The sequence below is a fragment of the Engraulis encrasicolus genome, chromosome 7 (assembly GCF_034702125.1).
Source record: "Engraulis encrasicolus isolate BLACKSEA-1 chromosome 7, IST_EnEncr_1.0, whole genome shotgun sequence".
NCBI lineage: Eukaryota > Metazoa > Chordata > Actinopteri > Clupeiformes > Engraulidae > Engraulis > Engraulis encrasicolus.
This window is the reverse complement of record NC_085863.1, coordinates 14,328,343-14,350,185: the sequence shown is the minus strand read 5'-3', so window position 1 is coordinate 14,350,185 and position 21,843 is coordinate 14,328,343. Positions and strand designations below refer to the sequence as shown.

At 43.7% G+C, this 21,843-nt stretch overlaps 2 protein-coding genes across 2 annotated transcripts in view; one reads left to right on the top strand and one right to left on the bottom strand.

Moving 5' to 3' along the window:
- kcnj6 (potassium inwardly rectifying channel subfamily J member 6) overlaps positions 1-15,052 on the bottom strand; it is a 45,291-nt gene extending 30,239 nt beyond the window's left edge. Inside the window, exon 1 of the mRNA XM_063202917.1 lies at positions 15,001-15,052. Within this exon, the coding sequence (XP_063058987.1) occupies positions 15,001-15,030 (30 nt within the window). The 5' untranslated portion in view covers positions 15,031-15,052. The remainder of the gene's footprint in view (positions 1-15,000) is intronic.
- Positions 15,053-20,134: 5,082 nt separating this feature from the next.
- Positions 20,135-21,176, top strand: kcnj15 (potassium inwardly rectifying channel subfamily J member 15). Its single transcript, XM_063202378.1, has one exon. The coding sequence runs from the start codon at positions 20,135-20,137 to the stop codon at positions 21,152-21,154; it is 1,020 nt and encodes a 339-aa protein (XP_063058448.1). The 3' UTR covers positions 21,155-21,176.
- Positions 21,177-21,843: the final 667 nt, after the last annotated feature.

Below are 21,843 nucleotides of genomic sequence, written 5' to 3'. Positions count from 1 at the left end.
TAACGCTATTAATTAGTTCTCTCTCACTGACCTAGTGGGCCATCACCTGAGGCCAACATTCACATCAACAGCCTCTCCAACCACACTCCTCCTCTCATTCTTAACTATGGAGACAGCTGTAGCATGTCTTTCATTTTTTTTTTTATTACAGTAAATCATTGTTCTTTGTAAGCATTTGGCAAGACTGATGCAAAATGGCATGCCAATAGCGCAAACTTGACCTGAATTGAACTGAATTGAATTGAAGTAATTTGAATGGAATTGAGTTGAACTTAATTGTAGCCTAATGGTTATGGTGGCTGTGGAGTTGATATTGAGATCAGAGGGTTTGATCGCATGGTTTGAATACCTTATACTACCAGTTGGAAATAATGTGGCTTTTTGGAGCTAAGAGGCCATGCAGGACAAGTGACAGCTATAGCAAGAGACAAGCAGAGTGAAGAGGAGCGAGAGTGACAATCTGACGAAGAGTGGCAGTCCCCTGTAGTGTTTCTGCAGACATAATAGACAGCATATGTCACCTTCATTAGGCTGTTCAGGGGGGTGGGGTTGATCATTTTGTTGACTTTCCTGCAGTAAGTTCAGAGAGAGTAGAGAGAGAGAGAGGTTCCATTGGCCCATTGTTTCCGGGTTCTATTATTGCAAGGGGGAGGGGGGGAAATACCCCTTTAGGCAGACCTAGGCAGACCTAAGGACTGTTCTATTCAATACTAGGAGTATTATGACACACCCCTTTAGGCAGACCAGAACCTGGTCATGTTAGGTGCCCATAGCAACCTATTACATTGGCATATCTCTATATACTTAAAGAATCTCTGGTAAGTTGTTTCTGCAGGTTTGGACTCTTGCTACTCTGCTGGGCCTAACCCTATTGCAGGGTCCGGACAGAGGCGATTCTAGGGTCAGGTGGGGCCCCAAGCGAAGATGCAAAAGAATGAACATTTGCATCAAAATCACCACTACTGTAGTACAGTATGGGCTGTTATTCACTATCTAGGAGCTTGGGGGCCCCAAGCGGCTGCTTGCCTTGCCTGGTGGCAAGATGCTCCTCTGGGTCCGGATACTAGTTTATGCCAACTATTTCATTTTTTTGCTTTTTTTTGGTGTGTGTGGGGGGGTCCCCTTCATTTGGGGCAGGAATTGAGTGGGGGAGAAAGATGGGGGAGAATCGGGAAATTACATCGGGTCGGACAATCGAACGAGTGTCCCTGGTGTAACAGTGATGATTCAGATCTGAGCTAGCCAGCACAGCATGCAAAATGGAAAAAAAAAAACACAAACCAAACTCTTCGAAAGTAAAACGACGTCTGTGGAAACATCAAATTGGAAAAAAGTGCCAAGCTCCCGCATGATAACATCAGTTTCATAATCAACAACTCTAGTCATTGAAATTCAAACCAAAACCCTAGCAGATGCCACATAGCCGTGTCATTGCGCCCTAGCAATGGATGTATAAATGAAAAAATAAAGCCTACTAATATTCATGATTCAGGATTTGAAAAGGCACAGTCCAATGTGTTTGCCAACCTAAATGGACATATTTGCATAGCTGTTGTGTGCAGAGGAGCAGACGCATTGTTTGGGCTTTCCAGTAGCACAGGGGTGCAGTCTCCCAATGACACACGCTATGCTATAAGAGATTCATTGAGGCGATGTGAGCACACAGCTGTTTTGGCATTAGGTACAATATCAGGCATCTTGTCTTTGTTTTGTTTTCTTGTCTTTTTTATGATGTGCGATGGCTTGAATGTGTGCGAAACTGTTTCGTTGAACTGTTGCACTTCTGTGTTTGGGAGCCATTTTTATGCATTTCAGGCTGTGTCATTCTGCTTCTGCTTCTCAATGTGGCTGGTGTAACTGCTCAAATGTGTAGATTTCTTTTTATATTTTGGAGGGCTTTTGCCGTTATTAGACAGGACAGTGAAGACTTCGACAGGAAATCAGTGGGGAGAGAGAGACAGGGAAGGGTCGGCAAAGGACCCGGGCCGGAATCGAACCCGGGTCAGCCGCGTAGCAGACGAGTGCCCTACCGTTAGTAAGACACGTAACCCCACATTGCTCCAGGGACTGTAGTCAATACCCTGTAATCATGGGGGGCGCTAGGGGCCAAAAGTGGAACAGATTCTAAGGGCCCAAGCACTGACAGGGGCCCTTAAGGGGGCCCAAGCACTGACAGGGGCCCTTAAGGGGGCCCAAAATTTGCATCTTTCATGGGGCCAAACATTTCTGGCAGCGCCCCTGCCTGTAATAACTAAGTTGCTTTTGGAAAAAAAGCATTAGATAAGTTTAATGTAATGTAAACTGAGTTGTAGGCTGTGATGAGTTAGGCTATACAACTTCTAATGGAGGAGTTAACTTAGGCTACATCATAGAGGTATAGGCCTATTGAGTGAAATCAAAGTCACAGGGCAGTAGGCTACCATTTGGATTTACCACTGGTCAGTGGTTAGTGTTAGCATACCCCATGTAAACAGATAAAACAAAACTCCTCATAAACCTGTGGTAACATGAAGGCTAACTGCCTCCTTGTAAATCTCTTGTGTTTCCAACTACACAACTACACACTACTCTCTTGTGTTTGGCCTACTAAATAAGTATTTTTACACCACCCTGATTTACTACTCTACTCTACACTACTCTACTCTACACTATGAGCATTAACATGAGATACAGGCCTGCCTACTTCATATGTCACTCTCCATGCAGTCACGGCTGAAATCCTATACTTTATGACATGATGCTAGTGACTGTCTAACGGTTTCATGTCACCGTAATGGCGTGAACATCACTAGGTTTGTGTGGGGGCGTACTCTGACTGTCATGCCAATGTGCCCGGCTCTTTGTTATTATAGCAGTCAGAGCACATGTAAGGTGCCCTGGCTTTGAAGCTATAGGTGCTGACGACCTCTCCTGCGCTGTGTCACAATCACTTGACCACCGGCATGATAATATACATTTCAGGTCAGCAGACATTACCGAATATATGTTTGAACAGGAAGTACCAAAACGGAAATTAAATAGTACGTGCATTGGCAATATATTGCATACGGTATATCAGTTGAACTGTGTGTGTTGTGTGTCAGTCATTCACACACTCAAGGCAATGCCTCAGGGGCGCTGCCAGAAATGTTGGGCCCCATGAAAGATTCAAATTTTGGGCCCCCTTAAGGGCCCCTCTCAGTGCTTAGGCCCCCTTAAGGGCCCCTCTCAGTGCTTGGGCCCTTAGAATCTGTACCACTCCCCCCCCCTAGCGGCCCCCATGCAATGCCTCGTTGTGTCTTTCTCAAGGACACTGCGACCTTGTCCAGTATCTGTTGTTAAAGCACCCTATTGATCTGCTAGCATTGAAGAGGCAACCCTCCCTGTGATTTTTGATGGACTCCTTCACCTCAGAAACTACGGCTAAACTTACTGTGGGAACACCCTGACATACTAACCCAATATAATTTAGCGAAAGGTCCCTTGTGAGATATTTCCAGCTTGCTTTTTATGGAGGGAAAAAAACCCCACTGTCATCCCTCGAAGAAGTTGCTCACAGAAACGTGATAAAGGGTGATGCTTGTATTACGGATTTCAGCCGTGACTGCATAGTGAGTGACATATGAAGTAGGCAGGCCTGTACCTCATGCTTGTATAGCGATGCTGTATAGTCCTGTATAGTTACGGCTACATCATTCTGGTGCTTTTGATTTCAGTTTGGCCTTTCCTTTCCTATTAGCATGGCTAAAGTTTAAGTCCCAATCTCAATTCACCCCTTGGCCCTACCCCTTACCCCTCCCCCTCCGTTTTGTGTAGGGGTAGGGGTATCTCAATAGTCGTTACGGCAGAGGGGTAGGGGTAAGGGCAGGGTGTCTACAAGTTTGACCATGTCAAAATTAAGACATTTTAAGACTTTTCAATACCATTTTCCAAATAAAATTAAGACCAACTCGCGGCGTTTACATGTTTTAGCAAGTCAAAATTAATACATTTTAAGACTTTTCAATACCATTTTCCAAATGAAATTAGGACCAACTCGCAAGATCATACACAGGTTCAAATGAAGCACAAAAACCAATTGGTTATTTACATTAATGTAGCCGTTTGAAAGCACAAAACTATACACAATGAAACTTTACACTAAATAAAATTCAATAATGCGTTCTAAATTACACTACATGGCTACAACTCTCGATTTCCGTCGTGAAGTTCATCACATGGCTGACATAATTATTACTCCCTAAATTAAGCTCCACAAATTTAAGACATTTAGGTTGAAAATTTAAGACAAAATAAGACTTTTCAAGGCCTTATTTGGCGAAAATGAAATTTAAGACTTTTTAAGACTTTTTAAGGACCCGCGGCCACCCTGGGTAAGGGGGAGGCTTTGTAGCCCTCAAAAAGGAGGAGTTCGGACAGGCAGACACCGTTTGGAGGGGTAAGGGGTAGGGGTAGGGGTAGGGGTAGAAAAATAGAGATGGGAAAGGCCCTAAGTCCATTGTCTGTACTGTCTATGGACTGTGTCTGACAACCCCAACACATAAGCTCTGACAGGTGTTCTGTGGACAACGTTGAAAGGATTCATTACAGTTCAGCTTCTGCGTGACATGAAAAGGCCAGCAGAAAGGCAGTCCTGAAATGCCAGTTAAATGTCATTTGTTGCCAATTCATATGCTGCCTATGCCTACAGTATGTGTGACAGTATGTTAATGTGATACATGTCAACAAATTAAGAATTTCTTTATGCAATAACAAAGCAGAGATGACGGATAAGGAGGAGGTGGTTTATAAGGAGATTCTTCCTGAATCAGATGTAAGGGTCTAAGCTATAGATAGGTCTTCCGTAATGTGAGGAGGGGCAAGATGCTAAGCAGCCAACCACGTGAGCGCATTTTTCCAATCAATCAATCAAATCAGAGGCTGAAGAGTTCACAGCCAGCGACTGTTTACAAACAGGAAACCCATGTAGGCCTATCCCATACCAATGTCTAGTATCCAAAGAGGTTGGATATTTAATAAAGAGGACTCGAAACACGCCCACTCAATGCAAAAGCGAGTGCTCAAAATTCGGTCTCCTAAGGGGGCGTTGTCCCTCCTTCTTCTTCTCTTTTCGTGGTGTTTGCACACGACGGGTGCTAGTGCTACCGCCATCTACAGCGCTAAGGGGACTTCATTGATTCTCAACCTCAGGACTCCGAAGGTCTCCTAACCGAAGGTCTCCTAAAGGGGCGTTCACCCGACATAAAGTGGATACCGGAAAAGAAACAAAATGACGCTTCTTGTTAGATCTACTTTCTTTGCTAGTATCTGTCATGCCCCTTTCAGAGACTAGCAAGGGATCAGAATGAATTGAGTTCAATGGGGAAAATGTAAAAAGCCACACCCATTTAGGAAATCCCACTCTGTTGCAACGCAGAACAATATATTTTGGTTACTATATTGATAATATTTGAATAAAGAACCTTGAATTGATGACAGGCAGAACAATTATTTTGGTTACTGTATTGCGAATATTTGAATAAAGTACTTTGCCTTGATGACACGCAGAACAATTATTTTGGTTACTGTATTGAGAATATTTGAATAAATACCTTGCATTGATGACACGCAGAACAATTATTTTGGTTACTGTATTGAGAGTATTTGAATGAAGCATCTAACACTCAACTCTACTACTATTATTGTATTGCTACTTATGTCAGAACAATCCTATTTAATATTTCTGTACCATGGACCATGAGTACCCCCTAACCAATGCTATCTATGTCTTTCCCCCATTCAATTGTCATTATTACATTTTTCCACGTACCCCCTAAGGTGTGCTCGCGTACCCCTAGTGGTACACGTACCCCTGGTTGGGAAACACTGCTGTAAATAATCCTTTTCCTGTGGCCTCAAAGTCTTAGCATTCAAAAGCAGTTTTCCTGGCAGAAGCTCGGTGATTCAACAGCTTGTTCAGATGTCCGTTCTGATACAATGCTCTTTACATAACTTAGATAACCGTCAACACAGTTATGTACACCTTCAACTACAGAGAGAGGGCTGTATAGTCATGGTAGTGAGAGGGGCAAGTCCACAAACGGCTTCACCTACACACATGCTGTATATTTCCAGATAAACCCCGGAACAAATTTGTGTCTGCCTTTCTGTCCATCATCAGAATCAGTGTGCCAGAAAAGGTTCACCCCTGCACGACCCCTACGTGAGAGACAAACTTCACACAATCACTCGCCTTGTGAGGACAAGTGTGAGTGTTCGCACTGCGAGAAGTGTGAGTGTTCGCATGTACTAGAGGTATGCTAATGTGTACATCTGTACCGTACTGCAGTGTTTCTCAAAGTGGGGCGTAAGCCCCCTTGGGGGGCGCGGAGGCATCACAGGGGGGGCGTGTGGCGTGTGACATCTGATTTTGGGGTTTTTCACCCCCCAAAGAAAATATTTCCTGTCTTGCCAACAAGTCAATACGTTTTAAGCATTATATACGTAATTATGAACATTATATTATTAAATGTCATATAGGAAATGAACACACATCTGCATTCCACTGCAGTCCATCTTTGTTGGGGGGCTCGGAAGCATCCAGACCTTCCGAGGGGGGGAATGATGGGAAAAGTTAGAGAACCACTGCCGTACTGTATGTGTATTGTACTGTGTGTGGTCCTGGACAATGTAGCCTCATAAGGTGCGCTGTACCACCAGGTTTAAAACTTCATTTCTTGGGGGTGCTGTGGCGCAGCGCGCTAAGCCCCCCACATTTGGGCTCGCATTCCCACCTACGGGGACCCCGGTTCGAGTCCGGTCTCTCTGTCCCATTCGCTTCCTGTCACCATCTTTAACTGTCCTGTCAAATAAAGGCATAAAAGCCCCTAAAAATATATATATTAACTATAAACACTTCTTTGGTTGGTTGCCTTTCTAGGTCATAGAGGCTACAGTATATAGGTATTATATCGGAGCATTATGGTCACATGCTTTTGCTTATCAAGCATTTGTAGAAGATGACAAAAAAAAAAACTTAAAATAGAAAAGGAACTTTCAAAAAGGGCATTTTTTTGTCCAGAGGGGCAAGGGGGCAGGAGCATTAGCTTAAGGAAGAAAAATCCGCACTCACAAACTGCGTCTCATTATTTATTTATATTACCACCATGTCCAAAAAGCAAACGCGTTTCGGCTATCAAGCCTTCATCAGTGCGTGGTGTGAGTGTGGATTTTTCTTCCTTAAGTTGGTACATTTTATCGCGCACCCAAAGACTTTAGTTTTTCCAAGAAGTTGAGCGCGTCCTTTGCCAAAACTTGAAGGCAGGAGTATTAGCACCACTGTGCACATCTGTGCAGGCCTACTGTATGCTGCAGTCAAGGAAACCTGGTATAGGCCCTGCCGTGGCCTAACGGTAGGGCACTGGGTTACTACCCCGGCGAGTTCAATTCCGACCCAATTCATTTGGTGATCCTTTCCCGTCTCTCTCTCTCCCCCCACTCATTTCCTGTCCCTCCTCCACTGTCCTGTCAAAAATAAAGGTGAAAAAGCCCTACAAAAGAAAGCTTGATGTAGAATAACCATCTCCTGTCGCTGTATGTGTTCATTAAAGGCGTGCAGCAGAGATAGGTAGCTTTGCCCAATGGACAAAAAATGCCCTTTTTGACAGTTCTTTTTTTATTTTAAGTTTTCTTGTGGCACAAAGTTCTATGGTCCATGTTGACACAATCATCTACAAATGCTTGGCAATCAAAAGCATATGACAATAATGCCCTGATAGAATATATATCCACTACAACAGTGATACTCACTATATTTTCCTCAAGAGCCACATTAGGAGAAAAAAATCAGGAGGAGAGTCGCATGGAGCGCAACACCCCCCCCCCCCCTTACTTTTCAGGGCCTTTCTTTTTTTTTTTTGGGAGGGGGGGGGGTTGGAATTACATCATGATAGTGTTGGCCTCATTACTACAACCTAGTAAGGCTGCCGGAAATTCCACATGCCCCCTGTCCCACCCTTCAACACCTGCTCCCCAAAATGTCTGTTCACGCCACTGGTGTATACATTAACTTGATGCATGACTAGATTTTCAACAGCTTCATGTTACCCATTTGGACAACGTGCGGTCCACAAGGGAGCTCAGAGCATTCTCTTTTCAGGCATTTCAAGTCGGTAAAAGCAACTGTGGCAAGCAACATCTCACTGTGAAATCGAGGAGTCCTCCAATAAGTCGTCTGTTGATTTTCCTCCAAGGGCTACAGCTGAGCAATGCTCTCATTAAATCTTAAACAGGTTGCTCTACCTGTGCCTGCAGGACTCCTGCAATTAAGCTGAACAGAACAGCGTGGAGACACACAGAGAGAGTTGAAGGAAGCAACATGCCTGCAAGGTCACTGTCAGAAACCTCTCTACTAAAACACTCACACAACTTAATCATGTCTCGGCATCTTCAAGTCAAGTCAAGTCAAGTCAAGTCACCTTTATTGTCAATTTCTTTACATGCGCTGGTCATACAAAGAATTTGTGAAATTACGTTTCTTACTTCCCCTGCAGACATAGACATAGACTTTAGGTGTGGACATAGACAATTAGACACAGACAGTAAGCATACATTCCACCTAGAGTAGGCCTACCTATACAATACCCAGAGGTGGAAAGAGTACAGAAAATGCGTACTCAAGTAAAAGTATCTTTACTTTGCCTAAATTCTACTCAAGTACAAGTAAAAGTACCTATCTAAAAATCTACTCAAGTAAAAGTAAAAAGTACTTCACTTAAAATGTAATTTGAGTAAAAAGTACTTAGTTACTTTTAATTAGCTTTCCTCTTGAGAATGTCATGTTTATTTTTCTTGAATATCGTCCTCCATAACCTCTATCTCTTGCTTGGCACCAGCCATCATCCAATACATTGATACAAGATAGTAAAATAGTGGAAATGCTGTGTGCCATCCTGCACAATCTTTCATTTCTGGCGGATTGTGGCATTATTGTGCACGGCATTTTGTCTCTCAGTCAATTGTTTTTTTACTCAGTACTCAGGCCAGGTTCCAGTGTAATTGAGTAAAGTACTTGGGTCAAAATGTACTCAAGTACAAGTAAAAGTATTAATTTAAAAATGTACTTAAAAAGTACAAAGTATTCATAAAAGCTACTCAAGTACAATATTGAGTAAAAGTAATAAGTTACTTTTCCACCCCTGACAATACCCATACAGACATATAAAGTGCAAGACTGGACAACAGCAGACATACATAGATATCTGCTGGATCTTTGCCTGACCGAGCCAGACGGGCATCATCAAAAGTGCCACCATTGTGTTTTTAATGTAATCAATCTTCAGAGGAAACATCCAGTTCGCTGTTCCAAAGCAGAAGATTGTTATATTGCTCATTGAATGTTTGTATGTATGTGGCTAGTGAGCTTTCAGCAGTAGCACACATCAGTGCAACGACAGACAGAGCCACTATAGGTTTTTTTTTTCATTTTTAGTGGACTATCTAAAAAGCATATTCATTGCGGCATCTCATCCTCCAATTACTAATTAATTTATGGGTATTAGATGCCGTTCCGCCACCTGATGTCTGAGCCAATAGAAAACCCCCGCCTTTGACCCATGCATTGATTTTTTTTTAACGTTTTCATGTCTGTTCATGTTTTCTTATTATATTCCATTTTAATGATGGAGGTGTTGGTGATAGATTTGTTGGTTGGTTGAACATTTAACACTAAACTCACTGATTAATAAACTGATACTCAGAGGTTTTTCACATGACAGCTTATCTCATTGGGCAGCTTTGTTGAATTCTATCACAAATAGAATTGTTTATCTTTGACATTTTCATAAATGGCAGATGTCTTCCCCGTGTGAAGTGATATGGGTTATTTTGCTGTGCTCCTGATATAGGCCTATGCAAAGTGCCTTTAATGTGACAGAGGTATTCCTGTTCGTCCCCCTCGGGGATGCGAACCTGCCACCTCGTCAACTGCAACGGTCCGGAAATGGGAGACAAAGTATGATACCGCTGGACTAAAGGACCAGTACCCCAGCCCCAGGCATCGACACTGTATGAGGCTTTGGGAGGGAGGTTTACTAATGTTCTTCACCAACTCTGCTAGTTGGCCTCCGTTCCACTCTCCCCCCTAAACCTCACTCCCATCCGGGTCAACGGCACCACTGTGACAGAGGTGCTCCTGCACAGTTCATCCCCCTTGGGCCACGAGCCTGCCACCTCGTCAAATACATCGGTTCGGCAATGGGAGTCGCAGTAAGAGCGCGCTGAGCTAAAGGGCCGGTCCGATAGCCCAACACAACCGGACTCTATTGAGGCTTCGGGAGGGAGGTTTACGAACGTTCCACGCCACACTCTGCTAGTTGGCCTCCGTTACATATGCAAGGCGGCTTTTACAGTGAGAGATTTAAAAAATAATAATGTTTTAAATATATATTTAGTGGGTTTTATGCCTTTATTTCACAGGACAGTCGAAGATGGTGACAGGAAGCGAATGGGACAGAGAGACAGGGGAGGATCGGGAAATGACCCCGGCCGGACTCGAACCGGGGTCCCCATGGGTGGGCATGCAAGCCCAAATGTGGGGGGCTTAGCGCGCTGTGCCACAGCACCCCCGAGAGATTTTTTACTGCAAGTATTCTACAAGCACGTACTGTATGCACACTTACATAAACACATATTTGATGGTTTCAGCTTAATTAATTTGACACAAACAGCGTAGGTTGCAGTCAGGCATTAACCTTGTGGGAAATTGTGTTGGTTGCATGTACGCACGTACATTCCAGCTAACATGTTTCTTTCCTGCAGTCCCTGACAAGATGTGGATCGTCAGAATTATGACAAATTATACACATACTGCACCTAAACAACCTTCAGACATAGATAGCACATACACAAGGATCCTGAAGTTGTGAGTCAAATGTGCCTTATTGTATTGACCAATTTATCCCCTGTTCAGTTCCACTGAACGTGCAAGTACAGTATAAAATCAAACTGAACTAATATTCTGTCTTTAAACTGAGCTATACATTTCTTTCTGGCAAGACTAATTAAAATATTTTGACGTTGAAAGACTTAAAAGAGGCCCTGTCATGGCCAACCGGTAGGGCACTTCCCTGCACTTCCCAGCTGACCTTTGCCAACCCCTCCCCGTCTCTCTCCCAATTCACTTCCTGTCCACCTCTCACTCTGTCCTATCAAATAAAGCCAAAAAAGACAAAAAAAAATAAAATAATAAATAATGGTTGTTCAGAACATCCAAGTAGCAATACCCAGAGCTCTCTTAATTTCCCCCTTGCCAAGCAGCACTGTATTTCTCAGCCTGACAAGGTAGCTCACATCAAATTAGCTGCTGTGCTGTGTGCCACAATGCATAAGCCAGGTGCAGTGTAAAGGGGATGGGGCGGCATCACGGGTACTCTCACAAGCAGCCTCTACACACAATAGGAAAATTCTAGCATGAATCAGAGCAACAGACTTGTTCACCATAGCACCACCATTTCCACCTCCAGTAGGCAGCACAGTCATGTTAAACCGTCCCAGGAACTATTCAAGCTAATGTAGGCCTATTCAAGTGATTTGTCAAACCAAATTAGGGAAAATAGCAAATAAGTTTTAATTTGCCCTTGCTGAACTGTGTTCAGAATTGAAATGCCATTTGTCAGCGCTATGGTATTGCAAAATGTTCTGGGTTGTGCAATGCCATCAAAACATACCTTACATTATAAAGGTCAACATAGTGTATTTAATGGGATTGGGCTATAGGCCTACGTGACTGCTAAGTAGCCTGTGTAGCCTAATTCATGTGTGTAACCTCGGGAGTTGAAATAACAACAGATTTGTCTAAAGTCAAAAATGTCAAAAAGACAACCATCCTGGTCACATGATATCATCAACCCTTGGGCATCTTTTGTTTGTTCTTTTTTTTTTTTACGGCACGACGACCCTGACCTGAGACTACCCTAACCCCCATAGAACCCCTATAGCGCTGTCCATGGTGCTGGCCGAGGATTCTACAGAGCGTGCAGCTAGAGGTGCTAAACTCGAATCTTTGAGGCGTCCGGATTGATTGGATCATTCCAAGTAGTGTACCCGGATTAGACGGATCAATCGGATCACACGGATCTATTTAAAATAAATATAAATAAATAAAAATAATGTATTTTTTAAAACGTTTCTGCCGTTAAGTAGCTATGCGCCTCGCCTTTGTTGTTCCAATTATCAATTCACGTTGATAAATCAAAGAGTAAGACAGTTTGATCAACAAAACTCACTTTATGAATGTAACAGTTCCTAAACTCATGCTGCGATCCGACCCACCTGGGTCTCCTCACTAAACATGTTCCACAACTCGAACAGCCTTTGGCAGCAGTGAAACGGCATGTTCCTGATTTTGCAATACATAGTGTGTGTTTGTGTTTGTATTTAAGAAGACTAAACGTCAAACATTTGGGAGCAGAAGTCTAGTTGAGCAGGGACAGTCAGGAGGCGAGCAGATGACCACTCGCTTCCGCTGCCGAGTTGCCTTGCGACTCACACACTCGTGGCAAAAACGAAACTTAAGCGTTGATCCGATCCGTAGGGGATTCGCTGCTACCAACAACTCAGTCAGGATTCGTCTCACCGAGTCGCCGAGGGCGCCGCTGCTGAGTGACTCGGACGAGGGGAGTGACAGCAGCAGTGGCTTTAAAGACTATAGCCTACGCTGTAACGCAGTGAGTGATAGTAGAGTCATGTCTGTAGACTATAATTTCCCTAAGAGTAGCCTACAGACTGAGATGTTAAAGCGTTGGCAGAGCACTATTAACATTAAAATGTAGACCTCAACAGAGTCAGAAGCACACGCATAGGGAGCGGGGATCCGCGACTCAAACACTCAATTGGCCACAACGTAGGCTGGACGGATCAAACAGGCTCGATGAATGACGAGGCGGGAGTTGGTTCAGTTTTACTCAGTGAGTGTTCGTGACTGAACAGCATAGGCTACTAGGGAGATTAGAGAATGGCTGTTGTAGTCAACTAAAGAGGATATATTCCGGTTTCACAATTTCTCGCGCTGTAACTGCCATTTTGTTGACATATTAATGAAATGCCGTCTGACCCGCCTTTGGCGGATCAATGCACGACAGCCATCCGGTCTGTTCGGATGAGGTCTTTACCCGGATCTCCAACCGGATCCTCCGGGTTTTTTATCATCTCTACGTGCGGCGCGCGCTCTCGAATCGTTGGTGATGACCTGACAGTGGCACATTTCCTGGTTTTACCTCTTGCCTTTATCACGCCCCCAGCCCCACTGAGCAAGACATGGGATATGCCATGGCTCAATACATCACCAAACACCTTCAACACATCACTAAACTGTTCTGTTCTGTATTTTAAAACGTTCGATATCTAGTGGCCACAATGGCACAACATCCACAACCAAATTGATGGAGTTTGAGCTTATGTATAGCCTAATGAAGGAAGAAATAAGCACATTTCATTTCAAGTCTTGAAATCACGTTGCATTTTTTGTCGTTTAGCCTAGGCCTACTCTATAACCGTAAATATCATATAATCAGTCACAGATGCTGATCGAATCAATTGTAGGGAAACAACTCAAGGGACCCACACAAGCGAGCGCCTGGCCCTTGATTGAGTGGACCTGTCCCGCTAGCAACCTCATGATGCACATCAGTTACATGTTAAGTATGTCATGCATTGACCCAGGTAGCAAAAAATACATCAACAGTCAGAACATTACACCTCGGCCTCACACGACCCTATACTGAAGTCCAGTATCGCAGTCAGCTACTCACCATGGTCTGCACACTGTAGACTGAAGTAGATACAGTGTGCTTTCTCCCTCTTGGTAGAACCTGCTGCTGGCCAAATGGGGTTTACGCATTTCTGTGTTCGAATCCGGCTAAATCAGAACAGTCTTTTTTAAGACCTGACGTGGACTAAGAGGTGGGCTAGAAGCCAACATTTGTCAGCCCGAACTTGCACAGCAAAAAAAAAAAACATGTGCAGACCTACAAGTTGTACGGTAGCCTAAATCAGTTCACAGAAAAAGACCCATGTCCTCTCACATTGAAACGACATCTATGAGTGTTTTTTCTCCCCTCAGGGGATCCAAAAACGTAGGTCAGCAGGTTTTATTTTTACTGTGTGCGTCACTCTATGTTGCGCTTATATCCAGAAATCGAGCCGTGCTCCTCCACCAAGAAAGCTACACTCACACACTTCATGATTTTTGATGGAAGATCTCGCGGTCGCCATGGAGATGGCTGGTGCTCTTCCCCAGAGCACAACAGATGTCACATCGTTAGCTTATACCCTACATTACAAAACCGCCACATATGGCGTTTATTTGGTCAGTGTATTTACATGAAGGCTAAATGAGTGACCTAAACATCATAGGCGTAGGAGAGAACGCACAGGGGACCTGAGAGAATGCTCAGGCGCAAAAATAGTCTCCGGAGGCGCGTCGTGAATTAGGCTGTGGGGAACAGGCTACATTGCCTGATCTGATGAAATTGATGGAACTGCTCACGCGCGATGATGCCGGGCCAAATGGAAATTACGCTTGTTTTAATGAGAAAAATAAAATAAAAAATCAAGGGACGTGGACCTTAGAGAGGATTGTTGAGGGATCCGTACTTTCACCTGGCTGTTCCAGACGGCTATTTAAATGCAATGGGGGCTGTTAGTCTAATTGGGGTATAACCCGAGGAAGAAAATCGAAAAAATGACGATTTAAGATTACTGGGAAGATTGTTGGGCCTATCAGTTGACCACACTAGCTCAGTCAACCCCTCTGGCCAAATAAATGTGGGGCATTAAACAGCTTATCCAGATGATTTAAAAACTTGGCGTATAGCTGATTATAGACTATGCAACAACAAGCTGTCTCCCATCACATTATGTAACATAGGTTACTTTTTCATTCACCTCTTAGTCTTGGTATCCATATTTGCTGAACAAAATGAGCCATGGTCTTAAACCTTGACGAGTGTGAAAATGACAGATGGGTTTTAGAGTTTCCCCTACCTGATAATGAGACACCGCGCTTTCATTCATCCATGGTTTCCAGTTAGTTTCGAAATTCCATGCTGTTAAATACAATGTTGTTCAGTGTGACGAATGTAGTAATGTGGATGTAATAATTCCCCCTTCATATCGTGGAAAAATCCATCTAATGTCATCCTGTCATGTCCTCCTTTGTTGAGAAGGGAGAGAGGGTGGGAGGACTGGTGAGGAGACGAGACGCGTGCATGAGCGAGCGAGAGAGCGAGGCAGGGTGGGGGGAGTCGAATCTCGCGCAGGTGGTGATTATGAAGACGCTGAAAGTCAGTCGAAGAATCCGACAACATAAACACTCGATTGAATGCTTGCCCTTTCTTTTTCATAACCAGGCTACAAGTAGGCTAGCCTATAGTTACGTGTCTTCTTTGACATTTCTGTGGTAGGCTATTGTGAGGGAGCGGTCTTAATTTGTATTTCAGGGGGCATTATTAGGCTGTATAGTGACTATAATTAGCCTTCTCTGAATGGTATATTTCAGTTTTTTTATTTGGAGCCATTGTATTATATGCCATAACCCCGCAAATGTAGCCTACATACAGCCTAAAACAAAGTGGAGTGAAATGTGCCCAAAATGCGCCGTCGGCGTCTTCCAATCAGAAAACTTCACACACAGCTGAGCTAGCACATGATGCTACTGGCTTCGCCTTCACTGTTGTGATGAGGGAATAATGTCCTTCTTTGGTCACTTACAAACGTTGCCATGTGGTGGCGCCACAGGAGCCTAAAAATCTGCGCACGCCATGGAAAACAGCGTCACAAAAACAGGATTTCAGGAGTTTGGTGTGTGTTATAGCTTTTTTATTTTTTATTTTACTCCCCTAGCTATTCACTATGGCCATTTAAAGATTTACTTCACATCAATTTATCTCTATTGGGGATTTGACCTATTTTGGGGTTCCTAACCTACACTCTGCACAAAACAGGCTGTCCTCTGTCCACACTGTACAGGGTTAAATAGGCCTATATAGGTTGGATTTTATCTTGACTTGTGCCCTGTGTGATAACAATTAGCAAAAGGGACTGACTTTGCCTTCCCGTAGCCTAACAAACTCCTCTGCACAAAAGCCATGCTACAATGCCTATTCATACGCATCCATTAAGAGCAAGGCATGAATGAATAATAATCTTAACATGTGTAGTCCTATTTATAGGATATAGGCAGGCCACTTCATACAAGAAGGCCAGAGCTGTTATGCAAAATGTGCATTATTAACACAGTCACAGGTGTACTGTATGTAGGCCTCAGGGCTGTGGACAACTTTGGCCGGGCCCAGGACAGAGTCATCTGAAAGCCGCCCCCCCCCCTCAGCCCAATAGATACAATGTAATGAGGAGCCCAATTCTGCACCCCCTCTCTCCCTGGGCCAGGGACAAATGTCCCCTTTGTCCCCCCCCCCCTGTTGGTAGGCACCCCTGGCAGGTCTACAGTATTTAAAGCCACCAGGAGCAGTACTGGAGAATATTCTTGTGTGGGAGAGGAGGGTTTCTGGTTTGGGAATCCATTGGCCTGTTAACCCATGGGTGTAATTTTAAGGGGGGACATGTCCACACCACTTTCCAGATAAACCTAGCTTGTCCCTACCATTCTTTCACAAATATAATGCAAAAACAGCATATCCGGACCATTTGCGATTGAAATGTCCCCACCACTTTTCAAGCCAAACCTACACCTTTGTGTTAACCCCTCATGATCATGTCAGTACAGAGGGATTTGAACTGTTGACATTTGTAGCATCAAACTAATAATGAAAAATAAACAACAACAACAACATCAACAACAACAACAACAACAACAACAAAACAGAGAAAATACATCGACACAAACATCAGAATAAAGCACAAGTTCATCTCATTTCAAAACATCTCGTGGTTAGTTTCATTGACGCTCAAATGCCAATTTACCATGTTCAAATTTTAAACAAGGTCCTTCTTGGGTTATAAAACCTTGTGACCTGCTGTTACAGTATGTGAGCTGTATCTAATGATCTAAAGTGGACAAAGTAAGAAGGCAATTGGCCATTTTGTTTCAGAAGTGGCATGTCATTCGTTTCTTAATCCCACACCTGACTCTAAACGCAGACGTAGGTTTTATCTGCTTGTTTGTCATGGAATAGGCCTATTAACCATGTTGCACATTAAAGGAAGGAATGTGCTGCTTGATAACCATAAACTTTATGAGCCCAAAGCTTCTCAGCCGGCATCATTTATTAACTTCTCTGGCAAACGTGTAACTTTCCACCATGCGTAAGAAGGGACTGTCATTTTAGAGTGCAATGCATTAAGTGACAATAACATAAATAAAGAAATTCATGAAATACCGGTAAGTGAAACTATGACAATCTGGAGTCAAGCAGAAAATATGGTGTTGAAGACGCGACTTCCTTTCTTACCCTATATTAAAGGAATGCAACATGTGCATGTGATTATTGTTTATTTTTATTGTTCCCCATTACAATTCTTTGCGGGAAATGAAATAGTCATAATACTTTGGCGTGAACCCAAGATTTTTCTCATGCTAAACACAATAGATTTCACAATGGCAGTGCTCTGGCCATCAGACAATATGTAACTGAGGTCACCTTTACTGAGTTCATAGACAAAGAGATACTGTAAGCCTACTTTGACAGAATCCTGTGACTGTGTTTAAATTAAAGCCAAAGCATTGCATTTAGTGTTGCATGCAATTTGAATCAACTTCATGTCATAAATTATAATGTAAATATATACAGTAGTATGTATTTTTATCATTATTATCAAAACAATAAATAGTAAATTGTATATTACTATTATGCTGATTACCTGGTACAGTCACAATGAAATGACCCTGAACACTATTTGTTGAAAAGGCTAATCCAAACTCGGAACTTCAAATCCAATTGAAATTCGCAGTGAATAAAACTTTCACTAAGTGCTTTCTGAACACGAGCTTAATCCCAAACACATCACAGGTGAGAGCTTCCTTGGCCAGAGGACAGTAAATCAGGGCATGTGTATCCAGTGACAACAATCCCCTGGCGAGAGAAGAAAGGGACAACAACACCATAAAAAAACAAGGTGTACTTCTTAACAACAATGGCTTTGGCCCCTCGCTTACCAAAAAGAAAGGAGAACAGGAGAAGAGGAGGAGAAAAGGAGGAGGGGTTGAACAGGAAACCCGACGGGCAGGTAGAGGGACACACAGGACGGTGCTTTCCTCAAGGGGCCTTTCTCCCGTTACACCTGCGCTGCCCATTAGCTGTCCTCAATAACTCTAGACTAAAGTCCAATTCAAACTTCACTAAGAGAGAGAGTGTTGACTTGTGGCGAGTCCTAATTTCAGTGTATCCAGAAGACAACACATTACAGACGCTGTGAGGAAATCCAAAATCAAAAGGTAAGTCCCTAAAATCACAGAAGTGAACTGTTTTGAATTTAAACTGTTAGATTGATAAAGGGGTTATGCAACTGATGAGTGATCTTATCTGAGGCTTTTAGTTTTAAAAAAGTGCTTAAAGTGTGTGTGTGTGTGTGTGTGTGTGTGTGTGTGTGTGTGTGTGTGTGTGTGTGTGTGTGTGTGTGTGTGTGTGTGTGTGTGTGTTATAGTGTATATCTGTAGTCTACTGTAGGCTATATCAAGTGTTCAGTAAGTGAACCACTGAATTGCTGTAACTTAGATACTTTTTGCGTCACTGACCTTCTTTACAATTTAACCTTAAGACAGCAACTGTTTACTGGCAAACAGACTTCTCTAATGTTTGAATTTTTAAACAAGACTTTAGATTTAGCAAATGATTAAAGAGGCATCTGAGAACTGAAAACTGCATTTTTAAAATAATGACTGGCAAAAAAATGTTTTGTCTTTTGGACCTTATTAGTGACAGGACAGTTTGAGAAAGAGACAGGGAAGGGTCGGCAAAGGACCTGGGCCGGAATCAAACCCAGGTCAGTCACATAGCAGACGAGTGCCCTACCATTAAGCCTTGGCAGGGCCAACCCCATAGACTGATGGGGCTGATGGGCTGATTACTGATACAAGCTTTTCATATTGTGCAAACATTGGCATTTTTAGGGCCCAAGCACTGAATTGAATCAATTTGCCATCTGAAATACTGATGCTTGAAAAACTGATGTAAGGTTTAGTTGTGGGTGTGGCTTAGAGACTATGTTCTGTTTATAATAACATGATGACATCCGCAAGCCCATACTGGCATGGTGTCAGGAGTATTGAAGTATTATCAGAGATTCTTTAAGTATATAGAGATATGCCAATGTAATAGGTTGCTATGGGCACATAACATGACCAGGTTACGGTCTGCCTAAAGGGGCGTGTCATAATACTCCTAGCATTGAATAGAACAGTCCTTAGGTCTGCCTAGGTCTGCCTAAAGGGGGATTTACCCACCCCCCCCTCCCCCTTGCAATAATAGAACCCGGAAACAGTGGGCCAATGGAACCTCTCTCTCTCTACTCTCTCTGGTATTATTACTATACATTGAGTAGACTGTACACAGAGTAGTAGTCCTTTCAAATCAAATGTTGGTTTCGTGTCAGGTGTTTTCAAACTCAAATCTCAAGAGCCTGAATGCAGCGTCTACCGTATGTCGCTCCAGGCGCCTAGGAGGTCAATGCAGCGTACAGTATACGCAACATTAGGCTTAAATCAAGTCAAGTCAAGTCAAGTGTACTTTATCATCAAACATCTATGTAACAGGGTTAAAGGGACACTGTGGGAGATTTTTAGTTTTTTATTTCCAGAATTCATGCTGCCCATTCACTAATGTTACCTTTTGCATGAATACTTACCACCACCATCAAATTCTAATTAATCATTATGACTGGAAAAATTGCACTTTTCATACATGAAAAGGGGGATCTTCTCCATGGTCCGTCATTTTGAATTTCCAAAAATAGCCATTTTTAGCTGCAAAAATGACTGTACTTGGACCATACTAGAAAATATTTGTTTATTACTTAGTAAACTTTCATGTAAAGATCAAATTTGGCAATAGGCAGCCCAGTTTCAATGAGCAGCATAGTTGCAGTACCTTTTTTGACCATTTCCTGCACAGTGTCCCTTTAAATCTATGTAAATGATATATATATTTTTTGCCATTGCAGGATGACCGCAAAGAAGGCCTACGTGCGTCGGCTGGTGTCCAAGGACGGCCACAACCGCGTGAAGATCGAGAACGTGGAGGGCATGGTGAAGCTCTACCTGCACGACATCTGGACCACCGTGGTGGACATGAAGTGGCGCTACAAGCTGACGCTCTTCGCCTCCACCTTCGTCCTGACCTGGTTCATCTTCGGCGTGCTCTTCTACCTCATCGGCATGGCCAACGGCGACCTGGAGGAGGACCTGCCCCTCAACCACACGCTGTGCGTGATGAACGTCCAGTCGCTGACGGGCGCCTACCTCTTCTCGCTGGAGTCGCAGACCACCATCGGCTACGGTTTCCGCTACATCTCCGAGGAGTGCCCCGTGGCCATCTTCACGCTGGTGGCGCAGCTGGTCATCACGGGCCTGGCCGAGATCTTTGTGACGGGCGCGCTGCTGGCCAAGCTGGCGCGGCCCAAGAAGAGGGCCGAGACCATCAAGTTCAGCCAGTCGGCCGTGGTGTGCAAGCACGAGGGCAAGCTGTGCCTGATGCTGCGCGTGGCCAACATGCGCAAGAGCCTGCTGATCCAGTGCCACCTGACGGGCAAGCTGCTCTTCCCCTACGTCACGCAGGAAGGGGAGAAGACGCAGATCCAGCAGGCCAACGTGGAGTTCCAGCTGGACAGCAGCGGGGAGTGTCCCTTCCTCAGCCTGCCCCTCACCTTCTACCACGTGCTGGACCACAGCAGTCCCATGGCGGGCCTCACCGCCGACAACCTCCAGACCAGAGACTTCGAGCTGCTGGTGACGCTCAACGCCACCATGGAGTCGACGGCGGCCACCTGCCAGACCCGCACGTCCTACGTGCCGCAGGAGATCATGTGGGGCTACGAGTTTAAGCACTTGCTCTTCACCACCCCCAGGGGGCGCTACGTTGCCGACTTTAACTTCTTTGATAAAGTGCAACTCTGCAATGACTCCACCATGCTCAGCAATAACACGGAGAAGCTTCAGCTAGAACAGGAGTATCGTAAGGAGTAAATGAAGAGTTTCGTTGCGAACAGGGGCGTCAGCTGACCTAATGCTGTACAGGGGCACCATAGGGCACCGAGAGATAATGCAAGTGTGGAAGCAGCAAACAAAGTTTTTTTGCCGTTATTTATTTTTAAAAGCTTGTAAATTAATTATATTATTGCAAGTAAGTGCATGTGCGCTATTTTGTTCCCTTTCTGTGGATTACTCCATACGCTAAACGAGTTAAATTCCAAGGCAATACGTTTTTTGCGTGTGTGTGTGAAACTCATACCAGAGCACAGCAAATCAATACCCAGGCACGTGCCCCTGTAAAACAGATCTGGCGATGCCCCTGGTTGTGAACTGACGTATCCATCATTTTTAACTTTTGCATTTTATTATTGGAAATGACTTCTCATAAGTTCTATCATTTATGTGCGAATTCTTGCCATTCAAATATTTTGAGAACAAACTTTTTAAACCCATATAAAATGCATTTTGCAATGCAATGCAATGGAATGCCCAATACAAAAATGTAATTTTCCCAAAATATTCCAAAATGGATATACGTCATTTTGAAGAAAAGCTCTTTAAATGCATTCTTGGGCTTCTGGCTCAGGCCTCAAACATTGCTGTCAACCTCAAACATTGTTGTCCGAATATGTGTATGTATTTAGATTCATTTTCAAGGAAACATAAATCAAGTTAAATTTTAA

Excerpts from the sequence above, each read along its gene's own strand:
- kcnj15 (XM_063202378.1), top strand. The coding sequence starts at position 20,135 with ATGACCGCAAAGAAGGCCTACGTGCGTCGGCTGGTGTCCAAGGACGGC.